Raw genomic sequence first — 25,532 nt, 5'->3', positions numbered from 1 at the left:
TTACAATCTTTTAATAAGGTTTAGCTAAATAGTAAGAGCAATTGTCCTCACACCTGATACATTGGTATAGTGAAGTTGCTGACAGTTCCTTGTATTTTTAATATGCATTATGGCTTTTTTGTGTTACCTACTTTTAATACAGCTGCTACACTCCTGGCTGTACTGGTGTTTTACATCAATGAAACTTGTGCTCTTGTTGTAAGATATTTTTTCTGTTTTCCAATTCAGTAGGTTTTATTCTCTCTGGTATGTAATTGTGCTTGACAGTCTGGCAGGTTTGTGGGGAAAGCCCTTTATTAATGTCAGTTTGTGTTACAACAAGAAATCATATTACTTTTTCTGCCTAATCATGTGGCAGAATGGTGGCTTGCTGGGTAGCACTGCCACCTTACATCAAGAAGGTCCTGGGTTTGATTGAAGTTTTCATGTTCTCCCTTTGTCTGCGCTCCTCTGGGAGCTCCAGTTTCCTCCCACAGTCCAAATACATGCAGTCTAATGCTAATTTTGAGTCAGACCCACCATTACCCTGAAGAGATAGGATGAAGCGGTGGTAAAACAGAGAATGAGTAAATGAATGAATGCCTAATCATGATCTATAATCAAACAATCTTTACACGCATTTAGCTTATAGTCTCAGAAATATAACACTCATAATTCTACACAAGGTTACAGGAACTTACTGTGCTTTAAAAAAGCAACTAACTAAGGCTTCTTTCAAGACACAATCTTCTCGTTGCTCAAACGGTATAGGAATATGGCAAAAATAGCGTAGTCCTCTGGGTGTGGTGAAGCTCTCTATGGGCTTTACACATGTTGGAGGTACCTGTGGCTTTACATATATCAGAGGTAGTGTGGTTGCCATGTATGTGGTGGTCATTGAATGGCCCTGATTAGGCCCTGATCGGGAGGAAAAAAGGAGGAGAGCAACAAACTGTTTTTTCTCTTTCTATATTTTCTATTTTTTTCTTTTTCAGACTAACATAGGCTCCATCTTGGCAGCACTGAACCCCTATAAGCCGATTACAGGCATGTATGACCCCTCCTCAGTAGAGCTCTACAGTCAACATCACATTGGTGAACTTCCACCCCACATCTTTGCTGTGGCCAACGAAAGCTACCGATGCCTCTGGAAACGACATGACAGCCAATGCGTGCTTATCAGGTACAACTTCATTTCCATAATGAAAAAATCTTTTAATAATGACTTGTATGCATACTTCCCCTAACCCCACTCAGATAAGACATGTTTGGTGTTTAAAGGTTTTCTTATTTTGCACTGGATCTAAATATAGCTTATAGTTTCCAGGTTAGGCTATAGTACACCTACTATCAGTCAGGGTTGCTGTTGATATGGCACTAAGTGAGAGAATACTCTGAACAGGGCCGACTATGGCACACTCACACACATTCACAGTCAAAGTTTAAGAGGCTTGAATTTTTAATCTTTTGCTTAATAATCCAGTACAATAACCATTTAGCCAACACTGCATAATGCTACTTAGAGGCATGTATACAATGATTTTGGTAGGAACTTGCTCAACTGGTAGCATTAAGCTTTGCATATTTGTTAGCCAATTCATCCTGGTAGCTTCAGTGCAAAATATAGGAGGAACGTTTGGACACCAAACATGTTGTGGCTAAGTAACTACATTTAGGCAAACTTTTAACCATTATTTAATATAATCAAATGCCATCCATGTCTGTACTAGCTGCAGTCTTCCATGATTGTTGGTAAATGTGATTCCCTCTTGCTGGCATTTAATCTAGTGTGCTAATCTTGTTTCCACCTATAGCCTTAAGGCTGAGCTTTATTAATTTTGTTCTATAGGAGATCCAGGCTACTGCATTCGATTTGGAAAGACAACTGTCAGCTAAATGTCATTTGTATCTATTTGTTTGTGTGTTTGTGTGTGTGTTTCAGTGGAGAAAGTGGGGCTGGTAAAACAGAGAGCACAAAACTTCTCCTGCAGTTCCTGTCTGTCATGAGCCAAAATTCAGCTGGGGCTTCAGAACAAACAGCCCATGTGGAGCAAGCCATTGTACAGAGCAGGTGATATTACACATATGTTTACAAATATACATATACACATACTTACATCTACAGCTTATGATATTTATGTAATATTTATGACATTTAGCGGACGCTTTTACCCAAAGCAACAATCAATTGGGACCGAATACAGAGCAAGCCATTAAATAATAATATTATTTATTCAGGACAGGCTAGGAACAGGGGCCTAAGAGTATCATGTATACACATAGCATATCAATCCTGTTGACATGATTTTCTCTCTCTAAAGAAACCAATATGTATAAAAGAGCAATGTCTTTCTGGCTTTTTGTTTTTCAGTCCCATCATGGAGGCATTTGGAAATGCCAAAACAGTTTACAACAACAACTCCAGTCGCTTTGGGAAATTCATCCAGCTTCATTTCTCTCAGTGTGGCTACATCCAAGGAGGCTGCATTGTGGACTGTATCCTTCTGACCTACAAATACATGATCAACACACCACCCTGTATATGTAATCAGTTACCCAGTAACGGAATATTATGCTACATCACAGCTTAGTTTGTTGCACATTGGTATATAGAAATTTTTTGGACAAATTGGTGCACAGCAGGTGGTTTCTTAACCAGTCCTGTGCAAAATCACAAGCAAACCAAAAGTAAGACAACCAACTTGGCTTAATCCTTCAGGATTTTAAGATGCAAGCAGCTACAGAAAAACATTGGTGGCAGTAGTGTGATGTGGCACAGCTTCAGCATGCGGCTACATTTTGAATCGGTTCTGCTCATTCGGAATAATTAAAAATCCTAAAGGTTTCTTGCATAAGAACGCAATTGGAGAGTGTTATCCAGTCTAATTTTGCTGTGGGGACACCCCTACATCTCTAGGAATATAACGGTCATGTTTCTTTAACAGTTTAATATTTACAGTATATCTTCTTTTCATTGCACCACTTCTCTTTTCTCACATTATTTTTTCACCTTGGTTAAGCAGGCTGCATATTGAGTCCATATATTAATTCTCGCAGGTACAGAGCATGACCTGGCACTCCGTAGTGAGCCATGACCCACCCCGTTACAACTATAGAAACTACTACAACAAAAAAAAAAAAGGTTAAGTAAAATTAAAAAGTGTTCTTTAAAACATGGAATTATTGGTGTGAGATGACAGATTTTGCTTTGCTCTCTGTTACTATTGTTCATGAACAAACATTTTCTGTGAGCCTGAGTATAAACACTACAGTGTTTCTGTGATGTGGTGTGTTGCACTATTTTGAGTTGATGAGCAAGGCATACAGACATTACTGTACTCTAGGTTTTTTGTTAAATACTGTTAGCCTTTACTTTAATCTAAACTTAGTACAATTATAAAAATCATTATTTATATTTATATTTTTTTACATTTATGCCCACTTAGACTTCTTAGTCAATTAGAATCTATTAAGCTGCCTACGTGAAGGGTCAGTCTGTCTTGATTTGTTGTTTTCCTTAACGTTGCTTTCTTAGATTTGCTTGAAAAGGTAAGACAAATGACATTTTTGTATCCTTTATTTAACTGTAGATGACCAATTATTATTTCTGCCATAAGCGTCAAAGAAACAAAGTGTTGAGCATCTTTGCAAATTTGCTTTCCAGAACCGTGTGGTAAGACAAAACCCCGGAGAAAGAAACTACCACATATTTTATGCTCTACTAGCTGGAGCAGACAAAGCACAAAAAGGTAAATAAGCAAGCACAATCACATCAGCCAAGCAATAAATAATTACATGATAATCGAAGCTTAGCTTGAAGCTGAATGTTCAGAATTCGGAACCTTGGATTTCTGTTCAGGCTAAAAACTGGTTAAACATGAGCTTTCATCTCAGCAATAGAGATTGCAGCAATAACTCTTCAAATAACCCTATCGTACAACTTTACAATACAATCCTTTGCATCTGACAAAAGGACACAAAGGATATAAATACACACGCCAGGATCGGTGACTAAAGGTCCAGTTTGAAATGACAACAGGACTATAGGACTGGTGACAAGACTAAAATGCCTTGTCAGGGGACCTGCATCAGGAACCATGGAACCTGCATTCTGGCAGGTCAGCAAACTGGACAGAAGATGGAGGAAGAAAAATTATGTCCTTGTGGGCACAGAAAGTGTTTTCAGCAAAGAGAGGAAGTGGACACAGGTAGATGAATTGCCTTCTCTATATGCCAGAAGATCAGGGAACAGAGTGACGCCATTAGGGAACAGGGCTGTGAACTTTAAACCCTCAGAAAACGGAGCAGTGCCGTCAGGAAGCAGGGTGGTGACCTCAGCACAGGGGAGTGCTATTAGGCAGCAGGGCAGCAACCTCTGTGCCATCAGAGAGAGCAGCGGCGACCTCTGGAGCAGGCCAGCGCTATCAAGGAATAATGCTTAGCGGTATGGATAGTGAAAAATTATCTGCATCAAGAACGGCAATTGATAATGTCATCAAGCAACTGGGCTGCATGTTGATATATTAAGCATCTAATTTATATTTATAATTGATTTCATTTATCTGTTAGCAATAAATGTAAATAACTTCATGAATTAAATAGTAATAATAATGGGGTTTTCTTTTTCATCTAAAGACTGTTAAAAAAAAGGTCCTCACAAAGAACAAAAAGCCTGCAAACGTGTACACAGGGCTGTTTGTTATGTGTACCATAATTAATAGATGTCTGAAATGTGGTGACTATATAAAAAGCTTGTGTTTTTTATGTGGTTTCTCCAATATATATGTAAATAAACATTAAGTAATTAACTGCTGACATCATGTACTTGAACCCCATAGTTTTGTGTTAAATCTAGTGTACTGAATCATACATACCAGATCATGTATTTTCCATTTTTTGTGCAGAAACATATTACCTTGCCGACCCCCCAGAGTCATTTCACTATCTGAGCCAGTCTGGGTGTGTGAAGGATAAGAATCTGGATGATAAGAAGCTCTACGAAAGTGTCATGGTAAAGAGCTAATGCAATGGTTTGTGGGATGATTGAGTGTGTTTTTACATTTCTGTTTACCTAATCTGAACCAGAGTACCTTGTTTTTTTTATTGTTACTGTATGCATTTGTTTTGTGCTTCCAAATTATATGCAGGCCAGAAAATCTGAAAAACATTTTTGATGGGGCTTGGCTAGAAATGTATTCATTTAGTACTTGAACTTATTGGAGTAAATTTACTATACTATAATTTAGTAATACTTATAATTATTTAACTATACTGGAACTTTAAGAGCTGCAGTTCTGTAATATTGTCCCAAGCAGCTTTACATTGTAAATAATTGTTATTAACTGCTGGTACTGTAGATGTCACACAGCAACATGGGACATTAGGATATGGGTTTAATTCCATTCTTCTGTTAGTGTCCGAGTACTTTTTCTCTCTATGTTACCTCTGGTTACTACTGTAACAGGATAGGCCATGCATTGCTGCAAGAATTAAAAATGAACCCAATTGCAGGATGCTCGACCAAGGTAGAACAATACAAATAAAGGGGATAAATACAAATAAATGTGGTGGCCAAAATATAGGAAATAAAAAAACAATTAAAAGACACAAAACACTTGCAGCAAAAATGGACTTGGTTGAGCCTGGCATTGTTTCAGAAAAACATATTGTCAAACAAAGTAGCTGGCAATATATAGAAATCATTCCTATATGGCAATATTTTACATTTACATTTTCAGCATTTAGCAGACGCTTTTATCCAAAGCGACTTACACAATGAGCAATTGAGGGTTAAGGGCCTTGCTCAGGGACCCAACAGTGGCAACTTGGTGGTGGCGGGGCTTGAACCGGCAACCTTCTGTTTACTAGTCCAGTACCTTAACCACTGAGCTATCACTGGCCCACTGGCCCAATATATAGAAACCCTTTCTCCTGGAGCTAATTAATGCTCAATATGGCACAGCTGCCTTGTCAGTTATGATGTTCTGATATGTTAGTCATCTGTGCCTCAATGCCTCCTCTACTGCCAACTTTGGGAAGACAGAAAGAGATGATTCTATAACTGAGCCACGCCTTGGATCTCCATGACCGGTGGGCTTGTTACAACTATAGCTCCCAGTGATGAAGTGATGGTGTAGAGATCAAACTAGCTGTCAATGAAGCTCCCAGTGATTAAGTGATGGTGTAGAGATCAAACTAGCTGTCAATCAAAACGCGATTCAGCCTTTCGACTGATCCTCCAATCATCTTGCAGAGGCTCAGCGTCCAGACCCGCCCACAGCTCCATTCACCCCTAGAGACGCTCAGCGTCCGGGGGCGGGACAAAATCGTGGCATTTATCCAATGACCGGCGAGTTTCGAAGCAATGGAAAAAACCCTTCCATGCAGTCCCATTGAAGTGAATAGACGCTCAGCTTCTGCGGGCAAATGCATTGACGCTAAGGGAATGTATGAGAAGTTCGTGCAGTCTTAGAGAAATCACCACTGTTGTAAGGCTATGCCTAGACACAATCTATTGTGGAATATCTATGTTGGTAGCAAGCTGACTTGCTGTCTTTTATAGATGTGCCTGTTTAATTGCAGTCCCTGCAGTCTGTACATTCTGTGCAGACTCACCAATTTACACCTTGGTGTGATTTATAGCAGCAAATCTAGTTTTTGTTTGTCTTTAAGAGGTAAGAGGAAACAGGAGTAGATGAGGAGAACACAAATGTTGCTGTGCAGCACCCACTCTACCAGCTGTGCCAACTTAAAAATATCTGAATGTTAGTATACCTCACAAACTAGAATTTTGTCACATGCATGACTGGCGCTGATCTCTCTGTTTCATTGTAGGAGGCACTAAAGGTGATGCAATTCACAGACGAGGAAATTAGAGACATGTTCAAGCTACTGTCAGGAGTCCTGCAGTTTGGCAACATCGAGTTTATGACAGCAGGTGGAGCTCAAATTACCACCAAGCAAGGTGTGTATAATAAACCCTCCTCTAGAACTATTTGGCACAGCTAAAGAATTTTGATTCATATTAAAATGGTCAGTTATTTGGTAGACATTATTAGTTTACTAGTGTTTAAAAATATAAATTTTTCAGATGCAATTAAGCTCCAGAAATTTAAATTATTTCATTTTTATCAACCGCTTTATTCTGGTCTAGGTGGCAGCAGGTAAGGACACCCTGGACAGGGCAAACTGCCAAAACTTCAGCCACTAATGTCAGACAATAATGTCCTCATAGACACCTGGTCGGCCGAAAGCACTGCTGAGTTTCGAACACGGATCTTAGCGGTGGTGGACTAGCCAAGTCAAATCAAATTTATTAGTATAGCACTTATTACAGTTAACATTGTCTCAAAGCAACAGATTCCAGGTCCAAAAAACCCTGCTGAGTAAATCAAGGGCAATGGGAATGGCTATGACTTAAAATAGGAGAAAAGGGAAGTAAATGTGACTGCAGGATTGTGTTTAAGCTGTGCCACTGGCCTGTTTGGGCACTTAACAGATCTTGTCATCTTTCCTGAGGAAGAAAAGGCTAGATTGACAAGACACTGACAGTGAGTTTTATTGGTTGAGGCTCTTCAATGAAGAAATTGAATTGAAAATTATGAGAAGAATTAAAATACATACAAAACACTAAGCAAAATTTTTTACTATGCCCTCATATCAGTTGATTTTATAAGCCAAGGGATATTCAGTCGCTCATTTCCTGTTATTTTACATATACTAAATGTTCATCATTACAAAAGAGAAAGAATTAAAGTAAATAAGAAATCTTATCATCTTGCTCTTTCTCTGTAGTTGTGACCAATGTAAGTGAGTTGCTGGGTCTGGACTGCTTTCAGTTATCTGAAGTTTTAACACAGCGCTCCATGATCCTCAGAGGAGAGGAGATCTGCTCCCCACTGACTATAGAACAAGTAATGCACACTCACACATTTAAGACTGCTTCTTGTTTTATATAGAGATGCACTAATCTAATATTTTCTTAGTACTGGTATTATTACTGATATATACAGTGTATCACAAAAGTGAGTACACCCCTCACATTTCTGCAAATATTTTATTATATCTTTTCATGGGACAACACTATAGAAATAAAACTGGGATATAACTTAGAGTAGTCAGTGTACAACTTGTATAGCAGTGTAGATTTACTGTCTTCTGAAAATAACTCAACACACAGCCATTAATGTCTAAATGGCTGGCAACATAAGTGAGTACACCCCACAGTGAACATGTCCAAATTGTGCCCAAAATGTCAATATTTTGTGTGACCACCATTATTATCCAGCACTGCCTTAACCCTCCTGGGCATGGAGTTCACCAGAGCTGCACAGGTTGCTACTGGAATCCTCTTCCACTCCTCCATGATGACATCACGCAGCTGGTGGATGTTAGACACCTTGAACTCCTCCACCTTCCACTTGAGGATGTGCCACAGGTGCTCAATTGGGTTTAGTCCATCACCTTTACCTTCAGCTTCCTCAGCAAGGCAGTTGTCATCTTGGAGGTTGTGTTTGGGGTCGTTATCCTGTTGGAAAACTGCCATGAGGCCCAGTTTTCGAAGGGAGGGGATCATGCTCTGTTTCAGAATGTCACAGTACATGTTGGAATTCATGTTTCCCTCAATGAACTGCAGCTCCCCAGTGCCAGCAACACTCATGCAGCCCAAGACCATGATGCTACCACCACCATGCTTGACTGTAGGCAAGATACAGTTGTCTTGGTACTTCTCACCAGGGCGCCGCCACACATGCTGGACACCATCTGAGCCAAACAAGTTTATCTTGGTCTCGTCAGACCACAGGGCATTCCAGTAATCCATGTTCTTGGACTGCTTGTCTTCAGCAAACTGTTTGCGGGCTTTCTTGTGCGTCAGCTTCCTTCTGGGATGACGACCATGCAGACCGAGTTGATGCAGTGTGCGGCGTATGGTCTGAGCACTGACAGGCTGACCTCCCACGTCTTCAACCTCTGCAGCAATGCTGGCAGCACTCATGTGTCTATTTTTTAAAGCCAACCTCTGGATATGACGCCGAACACGTGGACTCAACTTCTTTGGTCGACCCTGGCGAAGCCTGTTCCGAGTGGAACCTGTCCTGGAAAACCGCTGTATGACCTTGGCCACCATGCTGTAGCTCAGTTTCAGGGTGTTAGCAATCTTCTTATAGCCCAGGCCATCTTTGTGGAGAGCAACAATTCTATTTCTCACATCCTCAGAGAGTTCTTTGCCATGAGGTGCCATGTTGAATATCCAGTGGCCAGTATGAGAGAATTGTACCCAAAACACCAAATTTAACAGTTCTGCTCCCCATTTACACCTGGGACCTTGACACATGACACCAGGGAGGGACAACGACACATTTGGGCACAATTTGGACATGTTCACTGTGGGGTGTACTCACTTATGTTGCCAGCCATTTAGACATTAATGGCTGTGTGTTGAGTTATTTTCAGAAGACAGTAAATCTACACTGCTATACAAGCTGTACACTGACTACTCTAAGTTATATCCAAGTTTCATGTCTATAGTGTTGTCCCATGAAAAGATATAATGAAATATTTGCAGAAATGTGAGGGGTGTACTCACTTTTGTGATACACTGTATATATGTGATGTTAATCTGCAAGTGGCAAAATGTTGCAATACTGATCCACACAGTTATTTTATACACAGATAATGCACATGAACATATAACACAAATGCTACTTCAACTTAAACAAAGGTGATGGCAGGTTGTAACATGGTTGCTGCTGAACGTGTTCTTTTTGTGATTGTTAATCATGTAGCTACAAAAAGATTTTCAGATTCTATTAGGTGAAGAACACAATATTGAGCATGAATATGACTACTTTTTAACTTAAAGTAAGGAATCGGCAACTGTAGGAAGCATGAACCTGAGCCAAATCTGTAAATATGGCAAATATTTTAAAAAACATTTACAGGCAAATTTACAGGCATTTAAAACTTCAGGTCTGTTATGTTATGGCATGATATGGTGGTGTATTAGTCTCCATAGCATTGTTAACTAAGATCGTGAGAACACCGCTGAAAAATGTTGTACATAATATGTTTATTCCTGCATTGTCACTGTATTCTCCTGTTCTCCTGATGATCAGGCAATAGATTCACGGGATTCAGTTGCCATGGCGCTGTACTCTCAGTGCTTCTCCTGGATCATCACACGCATAAATCAGAAGATTAGTGGCAAAAACAACTTCAAATCTATTGGCATCCTTGACATTTTCGGCTTCGAGAACTTTGAGGTAAGAGATACACAGTTTCTGGGTGCATTTCTATTTTATGAGTGTCCATCTTACTAGTGATGCATATAAGTTGTTTTTAACACTTGTGTCTTTCACACACACATCTTGTTCTACAGGTGAACCGGTTCGAACAGTTCAACATCAATTACGCTAATGAGAAGCTGCAGGAGTATTTTAACAAGCACATCTTCTCTCTGGAGCAGCTTGAGTACAACAGGTAATGACTTTATTGTAAACAAATGTTTAGATAAGATGATTGGTCACGCACATTTATGTGATCAATTGTCCACTAACTAAAGAAATATACTGTAAAAATCCAGCATTACTGTGTGTGGTAGAGATTGTACCTGACTGTTTTATTATTTAAGTGTTTTAAGCGTCTTTGAGTATCTTGAAAAGCGCTATATAAATAAAATGTATTATTATTATTATTATTATTACAATGTATTACTGACTACATTTCCCAGACTCCCTTATTTGAGTCCACAGATGCTATAATTTTCACTAAATTTTTATAATAAAATATTTTTGTAGTATATTTATATTATAATCTGTGATTGCTGAAGTTCTTCATAATTAATGTGTGTAGCAAAGCAGAAAAACTTTAATGCTCCTTTTCAGGCTGTTTAAGTTGTTCTAGCTCCATGGACACTGGGCTTGCTCTTCAAAAATGGCTGTAGGTCAAAAATATGCTCTGGCATTATACAGCATTTTCACTATTAAAAATAGTCAAATGTGGCCGCTCAGGTGGCGCAGCATGCATCGTATTGAATCTCAGCTCTGCCATCAGTTGTTCGTATAGGGGTGGGGTATTAAGCCAGCTAGGGACTCCTCGTAACTGATGAACTACGACCTCTGCTGGCTGATTGATGACGCCTGCACAAAGGCGGGGAAAGAGTGCGGATCAGGGTGTGTCTCTCCATACACAAGGCTGATTCACATATATGCACTCGCCTAGTGTGGGTGACAAAATGCATACGGCTGCTGCCCATGTGTCGGAAGGGGCGTGGGTTAGCTTTGTTCTCCTCAGATCAGAGCGGGGGTCGGCATTAGTGGAGAGGAAGCGTGGCACCATCAGGCAATTGGACGTGCTAAAAAGTCGGGAGAAATGGGGAGAAAATGAGAATTCGCAATTAAAACTTGAAAGTGCTGGGCAAGCTTTTTAAACCACTTCGCCACACAAATGTCGGACAATTGAGTTTTTACTCTAAGACAATATAAGTTCCTTTGATTGGAAACGGGCCTGGATTGAAATATATGTACATAATATTTAGTGGTAATTCTAGGTACACTTTCATACATATGAACTCTTTTCATGTGTTGTGTATAAATTCAGAACTGAATGTATCTATTTGCACTCACTTTTGTAGACAAGTGTCTTACATTTTTTAAAGCCAGATTTCTGTTTTATTCCTCCAGTTCCAGGTACTGCAAAGAAAATTTTTACCTTGTATGATTTTTTGATTCACTTGGCTCCAATTAGAAATCAAATTCCTTAGAAAACATATAAATTGTAAATGTAAAACTACATTCTGTTTGAAATCAATGAATATCAAAGAACAATGAAAGTGTTTCTAAAAATATAAACTATTTAAGTGGGGGGAACTGCCCATGGATTTTTAAACCTTTGGATGATTTAAATATGGTAATTATTGATCACTATGTATTTACCTGTACTTGTGGTTTGCAGGGAGGGCATCCGGTGGGAGGCCATAGACTGGATGGACAATGCAGAGTGCCTGGACCTGATTGAAAAAGTAATCACCCACTAATTAGGATCAGACATGTAGTAGTATTTATTAAAACATGAAAAAAGAATAAACTATAAATAAACATCATGGGTAATAAGTGTAATGATGTCTTATGTTTAGAAACTGGGCATGCTGGCACTAGTAAATGAGGAGAGCCGATTTCCTAAAGGCACCGACTTCACTCTGCTGGAGAAGCTACACAGTCGCCACTCTGTGCGTTACACATGCACACAAGCACACTTGCACATACATGCACACACATCCTTATTTATTAACATTGCATTAATCCTGGTCGCAAACTTAGTGCTGGTAATTTTATAGATGGTTTAATTACTTTTGATCTAAAGCACTATATTCAACTGCACTGAATTAAGTGTGACAGTCATTCTGGATGCTCTGATTTATGTCTGTGTACTTTCTTTGAGTACTTTTATATGTACCGTTTATATATGTGCACCTACAAACTTATGTGTTTCACGCCTTTACAGACAAATCCATACTATGTAAAGCCCAGACTGGCAGATCATCAGTTTGGCATTAAGCACTATGCTGGAGAGGTAGGGTTTCATTCTTACAATTCTTTAAATACATTTCCAAAATGTTCTTTTTGTTTAGCAGCATGTATCCCTTTTTCAGGTCCTGTATAATGTAAGAGGGATCTTGGAGAAAAACAGAGACACATTTAGAGATGATATACTGAACATGCTGAAGGACAGCAGGTTAGAACATGTTTATTTTTTACAAACGGCACACTTGCTTGGTCCAGCCAGCCACAAATTACACATAAACAATGTCCATACAACACAGGAACAAAATACAAGTCAACATCTGCCTGTATATGTACAAATGTACAGTGTATCACAAAAGTGAGTACACCCCTCACATTTCTGCAAATATTTCATTATATCTTTTCATGGGACAACACTATAGACATGAAACTTGGATATAACTTAGAGTAGTCAGTGTACAACTTGTATAGCAGTGTAGATTTACTGTCTTCTGAAAATAACTCAACACACAGCCATTAATGTCTAAATAGCTGGCAACATAAGTGAGTACACCCCACAGTGAACATGTCCAAATTGTGCCCAAATGTGTCGTTATCCCTCCCTGGTGTCATGTGTCAAGGTCCCAGGTGTAAATGGGGAGCAGGGCTGTTAAATTTGGTGTTTTGGGTACAATTCTCTCATACTGGCCACTGGATATTCAACATGGCACCTCATGGCAAAGAACTCTCTGAGGATGTGAGAAATAGAATTGTTGCTCTCCACAAAGATGGCCTGGGCTATAAGAAGATTGCTAACACCCTGAAACTGAGCTACAGCATGGTGGCCAAGGTCATACAGCAATTTTCCAGGACAGGTTCCACTCGGAACAGGCTTCGCCAGGGTCGACCAAAGAAGTTGAGTCCACGTGTTCGGCGTCATATCCAGAGGTTGGCTTTAAAAAATAGACACATGAGTGCTGCCAGCATTGCTGCAGAGGTTAAAGACGTGGGAGGTCAGCCTGTCAGTGCTCAGACCATACGCCGCACACTGCATCAACTCGGTCTGCATGGTCGTCATCCCAGAAGGAAGCTGACGCACAAGAAAGCCAGCAAACAGTTTGCTGAAAACAAGCAGTCCAAGAACATGGATTACTGGAATGCCCTGTGGTCTGACGAGACCAAGATAACCTTGTTTGGCTCAGATGGTGTCCAGCATGTGTGGCGGCGCCCTGGTGAGAAGTACCAAGACAACTGTATCTTGCCTACAGTCAAGCATGTTGGTGGTAGCATCATGGTCTTGGGCTGCATGAGTGTTGCTGGCACTGGGGAGCTGCAGTTCATTGAGGGAAACATGAATTTCAACATGTACTGTGACATTCTGAAACAGAGCATGATCCCCTCCCTTCGAAAACTGGGCCTCATGGCAGTTTTCCAACAAGATAACGACCCCAAACACAACCTCCAAGATGACAACTGCCTTGCTGAGGAAGCTGAAGGTAAAGGTGATGGACTAAACCCAATTGAGCACCTGTGGCGCATCCTCAAGTGGAAGGTGGAGGAGTTCAAGGTGTCTAACATCCACCAGCTCCGTGATGTCATCATGGAGGAGTGGAAGAGGATTCCAGTAGCAACCTGTGCAGCTCTGGTGAATTCCATGCCCAGGAGGGTTAAGGCAGTGCTGGATAATCATGGTGGTCACACAAAATATTGACACTTTGGGCACAATTTGGACATGTTCACTGTGGGGTGTACTCACTTATGTTGCCAGCTATTTAGACATTAATGGCTGTGTGTTGAGTTATTTTCAGAAGACAGTAAATCTACACTGCTATACAAGTTGTACACTGACTACTCTAAGTTATATCCAAGTTTCATGTCTATAGTGTTGTCCCATGAAAAGATATAATAAAATATTTGCAGAAATGTGAGGGGTGTACTCACTTTTGTGATACACTGTATGTGTGTTTTTGTGCACACAGGCTGGACTTCATTTATGATTTGTTTGAGCAAGTGGGAAGCAGGAATAATGAAGAGACTCTAAAGATGGGCACTGCTAGGAGAAAGCCAACCGTCAGCTCACAGTTTAGAGTAAGTTCTAATTCTTTATCACACCTCAAATACAATCACTGAATCAAGTAACTGTATGGATTAAAGTCATGTTACACAATTTATCAACATAATAAAACTTATTTAAAATATTGCATATTGAACAATTTTTAATAAAAATGAGTTAATCTTATATTTAAAACTTACTTTTACTGTATGGTCTATAAATCTGGGCAAAAACCGTTTCTACTACCAAGAACAATCACTACATCATTTGTCTAAAGACTAATGTTATACATTGAGGGAAACCAAGTGTAACAGGTCCAGCTGGGCCCTGTTGCAAAATCTTACTTCAGCTGCCATGTCAGTTATGGTTGCCCTAGGAGAGCAAATTGCCCCAGAGGAGGTGTGCAGAATCACTCCAGAGCGGAATCACTTGTAAATCAACAGCTTGTAGCTCAGTAGCAAGGTGCAGCCCTGTTACACCAAGTATTTAAACACTTTTGGTTTTGTTATTTAATATAGTTTCAGTGGATATAGTGTATCTACTTCCAATTTATGCATACAACAATTTGAAATTGAATGATTAAAAAAAAAAAAAAATGTTAATGTAAATTGCGGGCTGCCTAATTGGATTTTAGACAGGAAATTGACTAGGCCATGCAATCAATTTGATCTTCCTTTTTCTCTATTCGTTATTTGTAATTTTTGACTTTATTTTTAGGGTTGTTGTCCTGGCTTAGGGGTTGGGGTTAGGGTTAGACCTTGATCTTGTTTTATTATTATGTATTTTCTCTCTCTCTCTCTCTCTCTCTCTCTCTCTCTCTCTCTCTCTCTCTCTCTCTCTCTCTCTCTCAATTCAATTCAATTTGCTTTATTGACATGACAAATTTACATATTTGTATTGTCAAAGCTTACATTAGTATATATAAATATTTGAAAAAAGAACAAGTATATACAGTGTATCACAAAAGTGAGTACACCCCTCACATTTCTGCAGATATTTAAGTATATCTTTTCATGGGACAACACTGACAAAATGACACTTTGACACAATGAAAAGTAGTCTGTGTGCAGCTTATATAACAGTGTAAATTTATTCTTCCCTTAAAATAACTCAATATACAGCCATTAATGTCTAAACCACCGGCAACAAAAGTGAGTACACCCCTAAGAGACTACACCCCTAAATGTCCAAATTGAGCACTGCTTGTCATTTTCCCTCCAAAATGTCATGTGACTTGTTAGTGTTACTAGGTCTCAGGTGTGCATAGGGAGCAGGTGTGTTCAATTTAGTAGTACAGCTCTCACACTCTCTCATACTGGTCACTGAAAGTTCCAACATGGCACCTCATGGCAAAGAACTCTCTGAGGATCTTAAAAGACGAATTGTTGCGCTACATGAAGATGGCCAAGGCTACAAGAAGATTTGCCAACACCCTGAAACTGAGCTGCAGCACAGTGGCCAAGATCATCCAGCGTTTTAAAAGAGCAGGGTCCACTCAGAACAGACTTCGCGTTGGTCGTCCAAAGAAGCTGAGTGCACGTGCTCAGCGTCACATCCAACTGCTGTCTTTGAAAGATAGGCGCAGGAGTGCTGTCAGCATTGCTGCAGAGATTGAAAAGGTGGGGGATCAGCCTGTCAGTGCTCAGACCATACGCCGCACACTACATCAAATTGGTCTGCATGGCTGTCACCCCAGAAGGAAGCCTCTTCTGAAGTCTCTACACAAGAAAGCCCGCAAACAGTTTGCTGAAGACATGTCAACAAAGGACATGGATTACTGGAACCATGTCCTATGGTCTGATGAGACCAAGATTAATTTGTTTGGTTCAGATGGTCTCAAGCATGTGTGGCGGCAATCAGGTGAGGAGTACAAAGATAAGTGTGTCATGCCTACAGTCAAGCATGGTGGTGGGAATGCCATGGTCTGGGGCTGCATGAGTGCAGCAGGTGTTGGGAAGTTACATTTCATTGAGGGACACATGAACTCCAATATGTACTGTGAAATACTGAAGCAGAGCATGATCCCCTCCCTCCGGAAACTGGGTCGCAGGGCAGTGTTCCAGCATGATAATGACCCCAAACACACCTCTAAGACGACCACTGCTTTATTGAAGAGGCTGAGGGTAAAGGTGATGGACTGGCCAAGCATGTTTCCAGACCTAAACCCAATAGAACATCTTTGGGGCATCCTCAAGCGGAAGGTGGAGGAGCGCAAAGTCTCGAATATCCGCCAGCTCCGTGATGTCGTCATGGAGGAGTGGAAAAGCATTCCAGTGGCAACCTGTGAAGCTCTGGTAAACTCCATGCCCAGGAGAGTTAAGGCAGTTCTGGGAAATAATGGTGGCCACACAAAATATTGACACTTCAGGAACTTTCACTAAGGGGTGTACTCACTTTTGTTGCCGGTGGTTTAGACATTAATGGCTGTATATTGAGTTATTTTGAGGGAAGAATAAATTTACACTGTTATATAAGCTGCACACAGACTACTTTTCATTGTGTCAAAGTGTCATTTTGTCAGTGTTGTCCCATGAAAAGATATACTTAAATATCTGCAGAAATGTGAGGGGTGTACTCACTTTTGTGATACACTGTACATAGAAAAAAAAATGGTAAGAAAATATTCAATTTATAGTAAAACAATTGTTCACACAAAAAAAAGAGAAAATATTACTGTGTGTGTGTGGTGGGTGTGTGATGTGTGTGTGTGTGTGTGTGTGTGTGTGTTGTGTGTGGTGTGTGTGTGTGGTGTGTGTGTGTGGTGTGTGTGCGGGGGGTGGGTGGGGGGATGATCTGGTGTTTCACTCACTGTCCCGGAGTGTGTGACACTCCTGTACATATCTGGCTGCAGTGGAGGCTGATGGTCCCTCTCCTAATATAATGGCCAGTTTCTCGCTGTCTGTCAGCGTTCTGAAGCCACTCACCTCTCTTCCAAACTGATCAAAATATTTGTGTCTAATTGTTGTGTATTTTGGGCAGTTTAGAAGGAAGTGCACCTCTGTCTCAACCTCACCTGTCCTGCAGTGACCACACAGTCTCTCCTCTCTGGGGATCCAGGACTTTTTTAACCTGCCTCTCTCGATGGCCAGGCTGTGGTCACTCAGTCTGTATTTGGTGAGAATGTGTCTCTGCTTCGTATCTCGGACAGTGAAGAGATACGTGGCCAGGTTGTATTCATGTTTTAGGGTCAGATAGCAGTTCAGTCTGTTTTGGGATTGAGTTTGGGTTGTCCAATGTTCCAGATAAGTGTTTTTGAGGTGTTTGATAATTTGGGTGATCCTGATTGGTGTTTGGGAAGCAGTGCTGGTCAGAGAGTTAGGGTTGTTAGGGGTCAGAGTGTTGGGCAGTCTCTGGACCAGCTGACACAGGGGACTCTTTTCAGGGTAGAGCTCTTGGGATAGGAGTGCCTGAAACTGCAGGCTTGTTGTGGGACTGGATTTTAGGTGCATCCAGAATTTAAGGGCTCTTTTTTTAATATTAATAATTAATGGGTATCGGCCTAATTCAGCCCTGCATGCGTTGGTTGGGGTTTTTCTTTGTACATGTAAAATCATTCTGCAGAATTCTGCATGCAGGACTTCAGCGGGATGCTTGTCCCATCTAGTGTAGTCATGATGACTGAGTGGACCCCATACTTCACTACCGTATAGCGCAATGGGCAGGATTATACTATCAAAAATCTTTAACCAGATTCTAATTGGGATGTCAATCTTAATGAATTTGTTTTTAATTGAATAGAGGGCTCTGCAGGCCTTCTGTTTCAGTGCATCCACTGCCAGACCGAAGCCTCCTGAGGCGCTGATTTTGAGCCCCAGGTAATCATAAGAAAGGGTGTGGTCTAGGGCGGTGTCTCCTAGATTGAAAGTATATCTGCTTTCCTGAGATCTGGCTTTCTTTTGGAAGATCATGATTTTAGATTTATCAGGATTTACTGCCAGGGCCCAGGTCTGACAGAACTTCTCCAGCAGATCCAGATGCTGCTGAAGCCCCTTTTCTGTGGGCGACAGCAGCACCAGGTCATCCGCATAGAGAAGAAATTTAACTTCCGTTTTATTTAGTGTCAGGCCGGGATTTGCAGATTGCTCCAATAACACCGCTAAATCATTGATATAGATATTAAATAGAGTAGGAGACAAGCTGCAACCCTGCCTGACACCACGCCCCTGAGTGAAGACCTCAGTCATTTTATTGCCAATTTTTACTCCACATTTATTATTGACATACATTGATTTAATGATGTCATAGACTTTACCCCCTACACCATTTTGGATAATTTTATAATATAATCCTTCTTGCCATATTGAATCAAATGCTTTTCTAAAATCTATAAAACATGCAAAAACTTTAGCATGATTTTGTTTGTGTAGATGTTGGTGGATTAGGGTGTGTAGGGTGTAAATATGGTCAGTAGTGCGATGATTTGGTAAAAAGCCGATCTGTCCATTACTCAGGACACTGTGCTCGGTAAGGAAGGCCTGTATCCGGGCGTTAACGATACAGCAGAACACCTTCCCCAGGTTACTGCTCACACAGATGCCTCGGTAGTTGATTTTGGTCAATAGAGTTTTCAATTTTCTTTTTATATTCCCTAAGATTTGTAGCATAATTTGTTCGAATTTGATGATTGTTTGGTTCTCTGTGTTTTTGGTTTGATAGATGTCTTAATTTCTTCCTGATTATTTTACAGTCTTCATCAAACCATTCTTCCTTTTGTGCTTTTTGGTTTGGTTTGGTGTTTATAAAATTGAGACCTGCAATTTTAGCGGATTTATAATATATTCCATTAATTTGTGAAACAGCTCTTTCAACACCTGATTGGTTTAATTCAAATGATTCTAATAAATAATTGTTAATATGATTAATGATTTTTGAGGAACCAACAGCAGATTTAAATTTAGCTTCGCTGTCATGATTCCATCTGAATGTTCGGTTTAACTGGGATGTTTTGCAGGGCTCATATATCATGGTTTGATGCTGACTGAGTCGTTTAAGATAAACATTGATTTGACAGTGATCAGAAAGTGGGAGTTGTGGTCTGACAGTGAATGCACTAATAGTGGAGGGGTCCATGTCAGTGATCGCATAGTCGACTACACTAGCTCCAAGAGCTGAACAGTATGTAAACCTCCCTAAAGAGTCCCCTCGGATCCTACCGTTAAGAATATACAGACCTGAGGATCGACAGAGGTGCACTAGCTCTTTACCATTCCTGTTCAGGGCGTGGTCAGGACTGTTTCTTTGGGAGCAGATAGTGCTGAAGTTGATGGAGGTTTGATTAAATATATATTTGTTGCCAGTAGAATCGATGATATCGTTCTCATTGCCTGTTCTGGCATTTAAATCTCCAACAAGCATGACATTCCCCTGGGCCTGAAAATGTCTGATTTCCTGCTGAAGGTTCTCAAAGAAACAATCCTGATAGTACGGAGACTCTAGAGGGGGGGTGTAAACTGCACATATGTACAAGTCATTTTCACATTCAATTATGTTTTTATTTAATTTTAGCCAAATATGTGTTGAATGTCTTTTGGTTTCTGACAAACATGGTGATAAATTGTCCTTATACCATATTATAACCCCCCCGGAGTCTCTACCATGTTTTATATTGCTGTGTTTTATAGAGGGCAGCAGAATTTCCCTGTAATTTGGGGGACAGTGAGTGTTGGTGTTATCTTTACACCATGTTTCAATTAGTATGATAATGTCTTGGCCAGAAATGCATGTTAAAAAATCTAAATTTGTGGTTTTAAAACCAAATGTTGAGGAATATAGTCCTTGAATGTTCCAGGAAGAGATTGTAAGAGATTTCATTCTAAGTAAACTATTAAATATTGATTATTAGCCATATACAACAGAAAGCAACAGTAATAAGTTAATTAAGTATATTAAGTGTCTCTCTCTCTCTCTCTCTCTCTCTCTCTTTTGTTTATGTTTATAAATACATACTCTTTGTTTATATTTATTAAAGTAGATACACACAATAACGTGTTTTTGGCTATTATAAAATTATAACAATTAACACTTTAATGCTTTACAAAATTAAAAAAAAAAAATGATTAAGAAGATTATATATTTTAAATAAACACAGTTCTTACTGGCCATACTCTTATATTTTATTGCATAAATATAGTTGTCTATATTGATAATGTCTTTTAGGACTCTCTTCATTCCCTAATGGCCACTTTGAGTGTATCCAACCCATTCTTTGTGCGCTGCATCAAACCCAATATGGATAAGGTAAGATTTGCTATTAACAAAAGCAAATGTAAAAATGAACATGACATGTATCATTACAGATTTCATCCAAATGTTTAATTTTTTCCACTTTAGACACCAAACAGGTTTGACCCAGAGGTGGTGCTGAATCAGCTGCGCTACTCTGGCATGCTGGAGACAGTAAAAATCCGCCGCGCTGGCTTTCCTGTTCGACGAGTTTTTAAAGACTTCTTAAGCAGGTAAGGTTCTAGCTCAGCAGATCGATATGGATAATTCTAAAGTACTAAAATGCTGCGTCTGTATTATCAACATTCAGCACCAGAATTATTGATAAAGTTGCATTAAAAGTATGAAAAAGGTCATTGTTGATAATTATCTTACACTGAACATATAAAAGGCATCTGAACTGTGATTCAGGTATATTTATTCGAAGATATTTTTAGTTATTTCTAGTTTCACCTGCATTTATTCAAGTATTTTTAGTAGTACTACAACAACCTTTTGTTTTTTATTCAAACACGAACAGTACTGGAACTGAAAGATAGATTCTGGTCTGATAACACAAAAACTGAGCCTTTTACTTTTTAGTGAATCTGAAGTGGATGATCTACCTTGTTAGTATACATGGCAGCATTAAAACAGGGCCAAAACTGTTCCTTAATCTAATTGTTTACAGACTGTACAAAGAGTATATATTTATTTATAGTAAGAATTTTAGTATTTGGTTCATACTCACAGGACCTTGACATTTGTATAACAATAAGAGTTTTGTATATGTGTAGTATAAAATAGTTTTGCTGCCTCTTTGTTTAAAGGTACACGATCATTTTGAAGGATGGAAGAAAAGCAACATCAGCTAATGCAGATGAGAAAAATAAATGCACTGATCTGCTCACTAAGTACGACTATACCAAAAAAGAGTGGCAGCTTGGAAAGACCAAGGTGGGCCCACTTCATTTTCTTATCTTGTGTATGGACATGGTAATGCCCTTGCTTACATGCTCTGCCCTCTGGCTTGTAGGTGTTTATGAAGGAGTCTCTAGAGCAGAAGTTGGAAAAAGAAAGAGACGAGGTGCGGCGTAAAGCCGGTCTCATCATACGTGCACATCTGCTTAGCTATACTGCAAGGTAACAGTGTATATACACATTTCCTTGCTGTTTCCAGTGGTTCCTTAAGTGGTTGAAAATGTTTTGACTATGTTGTTTGCTGTTATGTGTGAACACACTATGCTCTTGGTATTTATCGGACACAATTATAATTTAAGTGTGTTTGTTTTATTAGGATTTTTACATCATGTTTACACTTTGGTTACATTCATGACAGTACAGATAATCACTGGTTACACAAGATTCATCAGTTCAAGTCTTTAATGTCAAACACAGTCATGGACAATTTAGTATCTCCATTTCACCTCACTTGCATATCTTTGGACTGTGGGAGGAAACCGGAGCATCCGGAGGACCCCACACAGACACGGGGAGAACATGCAAACTCCACACAGAAAGGACCTGGACCACTCCACCTAGGGATTTATCCCAGGACCTTCTTGCTGTGAGGCGACACTGCTACCCACCTGTTTCAATTTTAAACACACTTAAATTGTCATCTAGATTGCACTCATCTCATACAGCTTGAATAGTTTTAAACTTCTTAGAGGTTGCCTTAACTGTAAACTGGTTCACTTTGTTGTAGACTATAAGACAAAGCACACTTGATTTGAGTAAATCTACAGTAAGTTTACCCACAAAATTGTTTTTATTTGTTTTAACACACAGTTTGTTGTTGCAGGAAGTACTTTAAGAAAGCTTTGAAAAGTGTAGTAACTATCCAGAAGAACTACCGTGCTCATTTTTACCACCGACGCTTCATAAATAAACGCTCAGCAGCGCTGGTGCTCCAGAGGCACAGACGTGGGCAGGTGGCACGGAACTTATGTCGCAAGCTACGAGCAGAGAAGAAGAAGAAAGAAGATGAGGAGAGAAGGAAGAAAGAGGAAGAGGAGAAGAAAAGTGAGGGAGAACGTGTGCAAAAGAAAGAAGGTGAAGCTGGAACAATGGAGGGTGTAGATGGAGAAGGTGCTCAGGTAGGCACAATAGAATTTTATAAATTGCATAACAATTATTTATTATGGGTTTTACTACAAACATTCTGGGTCAAAAAAATCTTTACATCAACTAGATAACTTATTTTAGATGATTAATTATATGGAAAAGAAATTTCTATTATGCCATTTAACTTTTATCATGTCTCATAATTCCTAAGTGTGAAGACTATGATGTATTTTTCCACCCCTGCCATGCTCATCCCTTCCTCTCTATCTCCAGACTTTGCTCTCTATAGAGGAGGAGAGTCGTCAGATGGAAGAGATCCTGCGGTTGGAACGGGAGATCGAGCGGCTGCAGAAGCAGAGGCAGGACGGCGTGTCCCAGCTGTGTGAAAGCTCACGCCAGGAGCTGCGTCTGCGCCGCCATGCTGAGGTTCTGCGCCTGAAAAAGGCAGCATCACGTGTAGCCACTCAGTCCCTCGACTTGCAGAACTTTGCTGGGATTAATCCTGAACCCACTGCATCTGCAGCACAAGCCAAGGTAGAGGCAGGCAAAGGTTTGGGAGAGGGCCGAGTCTCATTACCTGATTTCCCGCCACCAGTTGAGGGGCCTCCAGACCAGGAAATATTAAAAACTCTTCCACCCCCACCACCTGCCTTTGCCGAGGGCACAGTGGCATCATCCTCACCCTCTGCACCCCAGAACGCCTTGGCACCTCCAAATCCACCGTCCCCACCGCTTCCACCTCCTCCACTCTCAGGACAGACTGTTCAGGTGAAGCAGGATGTCTCCAAGCCAGAGAAAATGGAGGGAAAGCCAGAGGACGAGAAGAAGGAGGTTTGCAAGTCTGCGGAGCCTAAGAAAGAGGACACAGAGGAGAAAAAGGCAGAGGAGGGTGAGTGCGAGGCAGCAGATCGAGGCAGCAGGCTGACTGATGCAGAAGAGCCAATCTACAGTATGCCGCTGGACACGGAGTCCGACTACGACCAGGACGAGTTGGACGACGGCCAGGGCAGCACAGCAGCAAATGATCCAGAGCATGCTCGGAAGTCAACCTGCACCAACGCAAGCCAGGAGTCCTGCAATCGCAGCTCTGACTCGGTATAAAACAATAACAGTGTCCTAGGGTCTTAAGATGATAAATCAAACATTAATCATATTTGTTTTTTGTTTTTTTTACAGTTTTTTTTAATGTTTTAGATTTTTTTATGTGATTTGGATTTAGTATTTAATCTCATAAAAAAATCACACTATATAAAGACTTGTAACCATACTTAAATAAAAATACTAAATTATATCATTTATAAAAATTATAATAATACTAAAATATATAAATTATATCTATGACACTCAGATGGTGCAGTGGTAAATTGTGCTAGCCCACTACCACTGGGATGTGGGGTTTGATTCCCCTGTGGTGCTATTGGCCGGTCAGGTGACAACAAATGTACATAATGGTCGAGGCCTTAATATGTACTGGCATTCTGTCCAGGGTGTGTTAATGCATTGCACCCAATTATTCTAGGGAAGCAGACCCACCACAACCCTGACCAGGATAGGGCAGTGGTAAAACATTGAAAAATTCAATTTTGATTTATACAAAAAGGGATAATGAATGTTTTACTTTTTAACTTAATTGTTTTTTTAACTTAATAGTTTTTTGTAAATATTCTTATTTAAAAATTGATGCTGCTGCAACCGTTTTGAAAAAGTTGGTGATGCAATCAAGTTTGGGTATAATAGGGAGGCTGCTTCCAGGAAAAGCCTAGTTCTGTATGAGCAAGGATGAGTCATGTCTTGCCTCTTTGCCAAAAATGTGTCTGTAAATAATTCAACAAATAAAGAAAAAGGAGCGATTACAGCAAAGTGTGAAGTGCAAAACTGAAACCACTACTAAATCCCACTGAATGTTGCTGTAATGTGCATGTGTGTGCCAAGGATTAGTCGCCCTTATTAAGCAACAGTTCTATTTGCTTAGTAAACATAGTAAACAAAGGTTTGGGTGCACTTGGTGTAAATTATATTTCAGACAAGACAAAACAATCACAGAAGCATAACAGGATTTTTTGGGAATACTAGAATCTCACTTTAATAAGTTTAATAATTGACTAAATTCTTTACCTTATACAACATTTTCCAACAAGTCCTGACAAAATAATTCAGCTTTTAAAGCTTGAGCTAAGTGTTCAATTGATCATTTCAATTTCCCCCTCATGTTCTCATATTCTGTTAGTATGTGGAGAGTGATGAAGAGCATGATGGGCTTGCTGATACAGATGAAGAGTTGTCAAATGGAAAAGGAAACGTGTTAAATGGAAACGGCCCTCCATACTTCCACAGCTACCTCTATATGAAGGGTGAGTAATCATGCAAATGCACAAACAGCAAAAAACACACCCATACTTAATTAACACTTGCCATTTTAAACAGTCCAACATACAGTGACTGTACAAGTATATAACTGAATTTCTACTAAATTAATTCATAATATTTTGGTGAATGAAACTGACAATCAAGCAAAAACACTGTTGGGCAGTGTTTCTTAAACTTTTACACCAATTAACACCTCTGAAAACATTTGACTTTTCATGTAAACTAATATGCTGGGTTCACCATTGCTGTTCACATCTGTTTCTACTGAGCTGGAAATATTGTTCTCCTTAAACTCTCTTTTCTAATCGTTCCTGTTTAGAGCCATAATTGTATCTACGGTTATCTATCTGTCTGTCTGTCTGTCT

At 39.9% G+C, this 25,532-nt stretch overlaps 1 protein-coding gene across 1 annotated transcript in view; it reads left to right on the top strand.

Moving 5' to 3' along the window:
* myo10l1 (myosin X, like 1) overlaps window positions 1-25,532 on the top strand; it is a 73,282-nt gene that overhangs the window by 32,433 nt on the left and 15,317 nt on the right. Inside the window, exons 4-25 of the mRNA XM_062996881.1 lie at window positions 975-1,162; window positions 1,922-2,050; window positions 2,351-2,475; window positions 3,515-3,528; window positions 3,644-3,728; window positions 4,884-4,990; window positions 6,814-6,943; window positions 7,774-7,892; window positions 10,095-10,241; window positions 10,358-10,458; window positions 11,932-11,998; window positions 12,113-12,205; window positions 12,481-12,549; window positions 12,629-12,711; window positions 14,459-14,567; window positions 20,689-20,769; window positions 20,863-20,987; window positions 21,564-21,690; window positions 21,770-21,876; window positions 22,538-22,832; window positions 23,074-23,895; window positions 25,028-25,151. Of these exons, the coding sequence (XP_062852951.1) occupies window positions 975-1,162; window positions 1,922-2,050; window positions 2,351-2,475; window positions 3,515-3,528; window positions 3,644-3,728; window positions 4,884-4,990; window positions 6,814-6,943; window positions 7,774-7,892; window positions 10,095-10,241; window positions 10,358-10,458; window positions 11,932-11,998; window positions 12,113-12,205; window positions 12,481-12,549; window positions 12,629-12,711; window positions 14,459-14,567; window positions 20,689-20,769; window positions 20,863-20,987; window positions 21,564-21,690; window positions 21,770-21,876; window positions 22,538-22,832; window positions 23,074-23,895; window positions 25,028-25,151 (3,247 nt within the window). The remainder of the gene's footprint in view (window positions 1-974; window positions 1,163-1,921; window positions 2,051-2,350; window positions 2,476-3,514; window positions 3,529-3,643; window positions 3,729-4,883; window positions 4,991-6,813; window positions 6,944-7,773; window positions 7,893-10,094; window positions 10,242-10,357; window positions 10,459-11,931; window positions 11,999-12,112; window positions 12,206-12,480; window positions 12,550-12,628; window positions 12,712-14,458; window positions 14,568-20,688; window positions 20,770-20,862; window positions 20,988-21,563; window positions 21,691-21,769; window positions 21,877-22,537; window positions 22,833-23,073; window positions 23,896-25,027; window positions 25,152-25,532) is intronic.

The sequence above is a fragment of the Trichomycterus rosablanca genome, chromosome 6, assembly GCF_030014385.1.
Source record: "Trichomycterus rosablanca isolate fTriRos1 chromosome 6, fTriRos1.hap1, whole genome shotgun sequence".
NCBI lineage: Eukaryota > Metazoa > Chordata > Actinopteri > Siluriformes > Trichomycteridae > Trichomycterus > Trichomycterus rosablanca.
The sequence above is the reverse complement of the archived record's forward strand: the minus strand, read 5'-3'. Positions and strand labels throughout refer to the sequence as shown.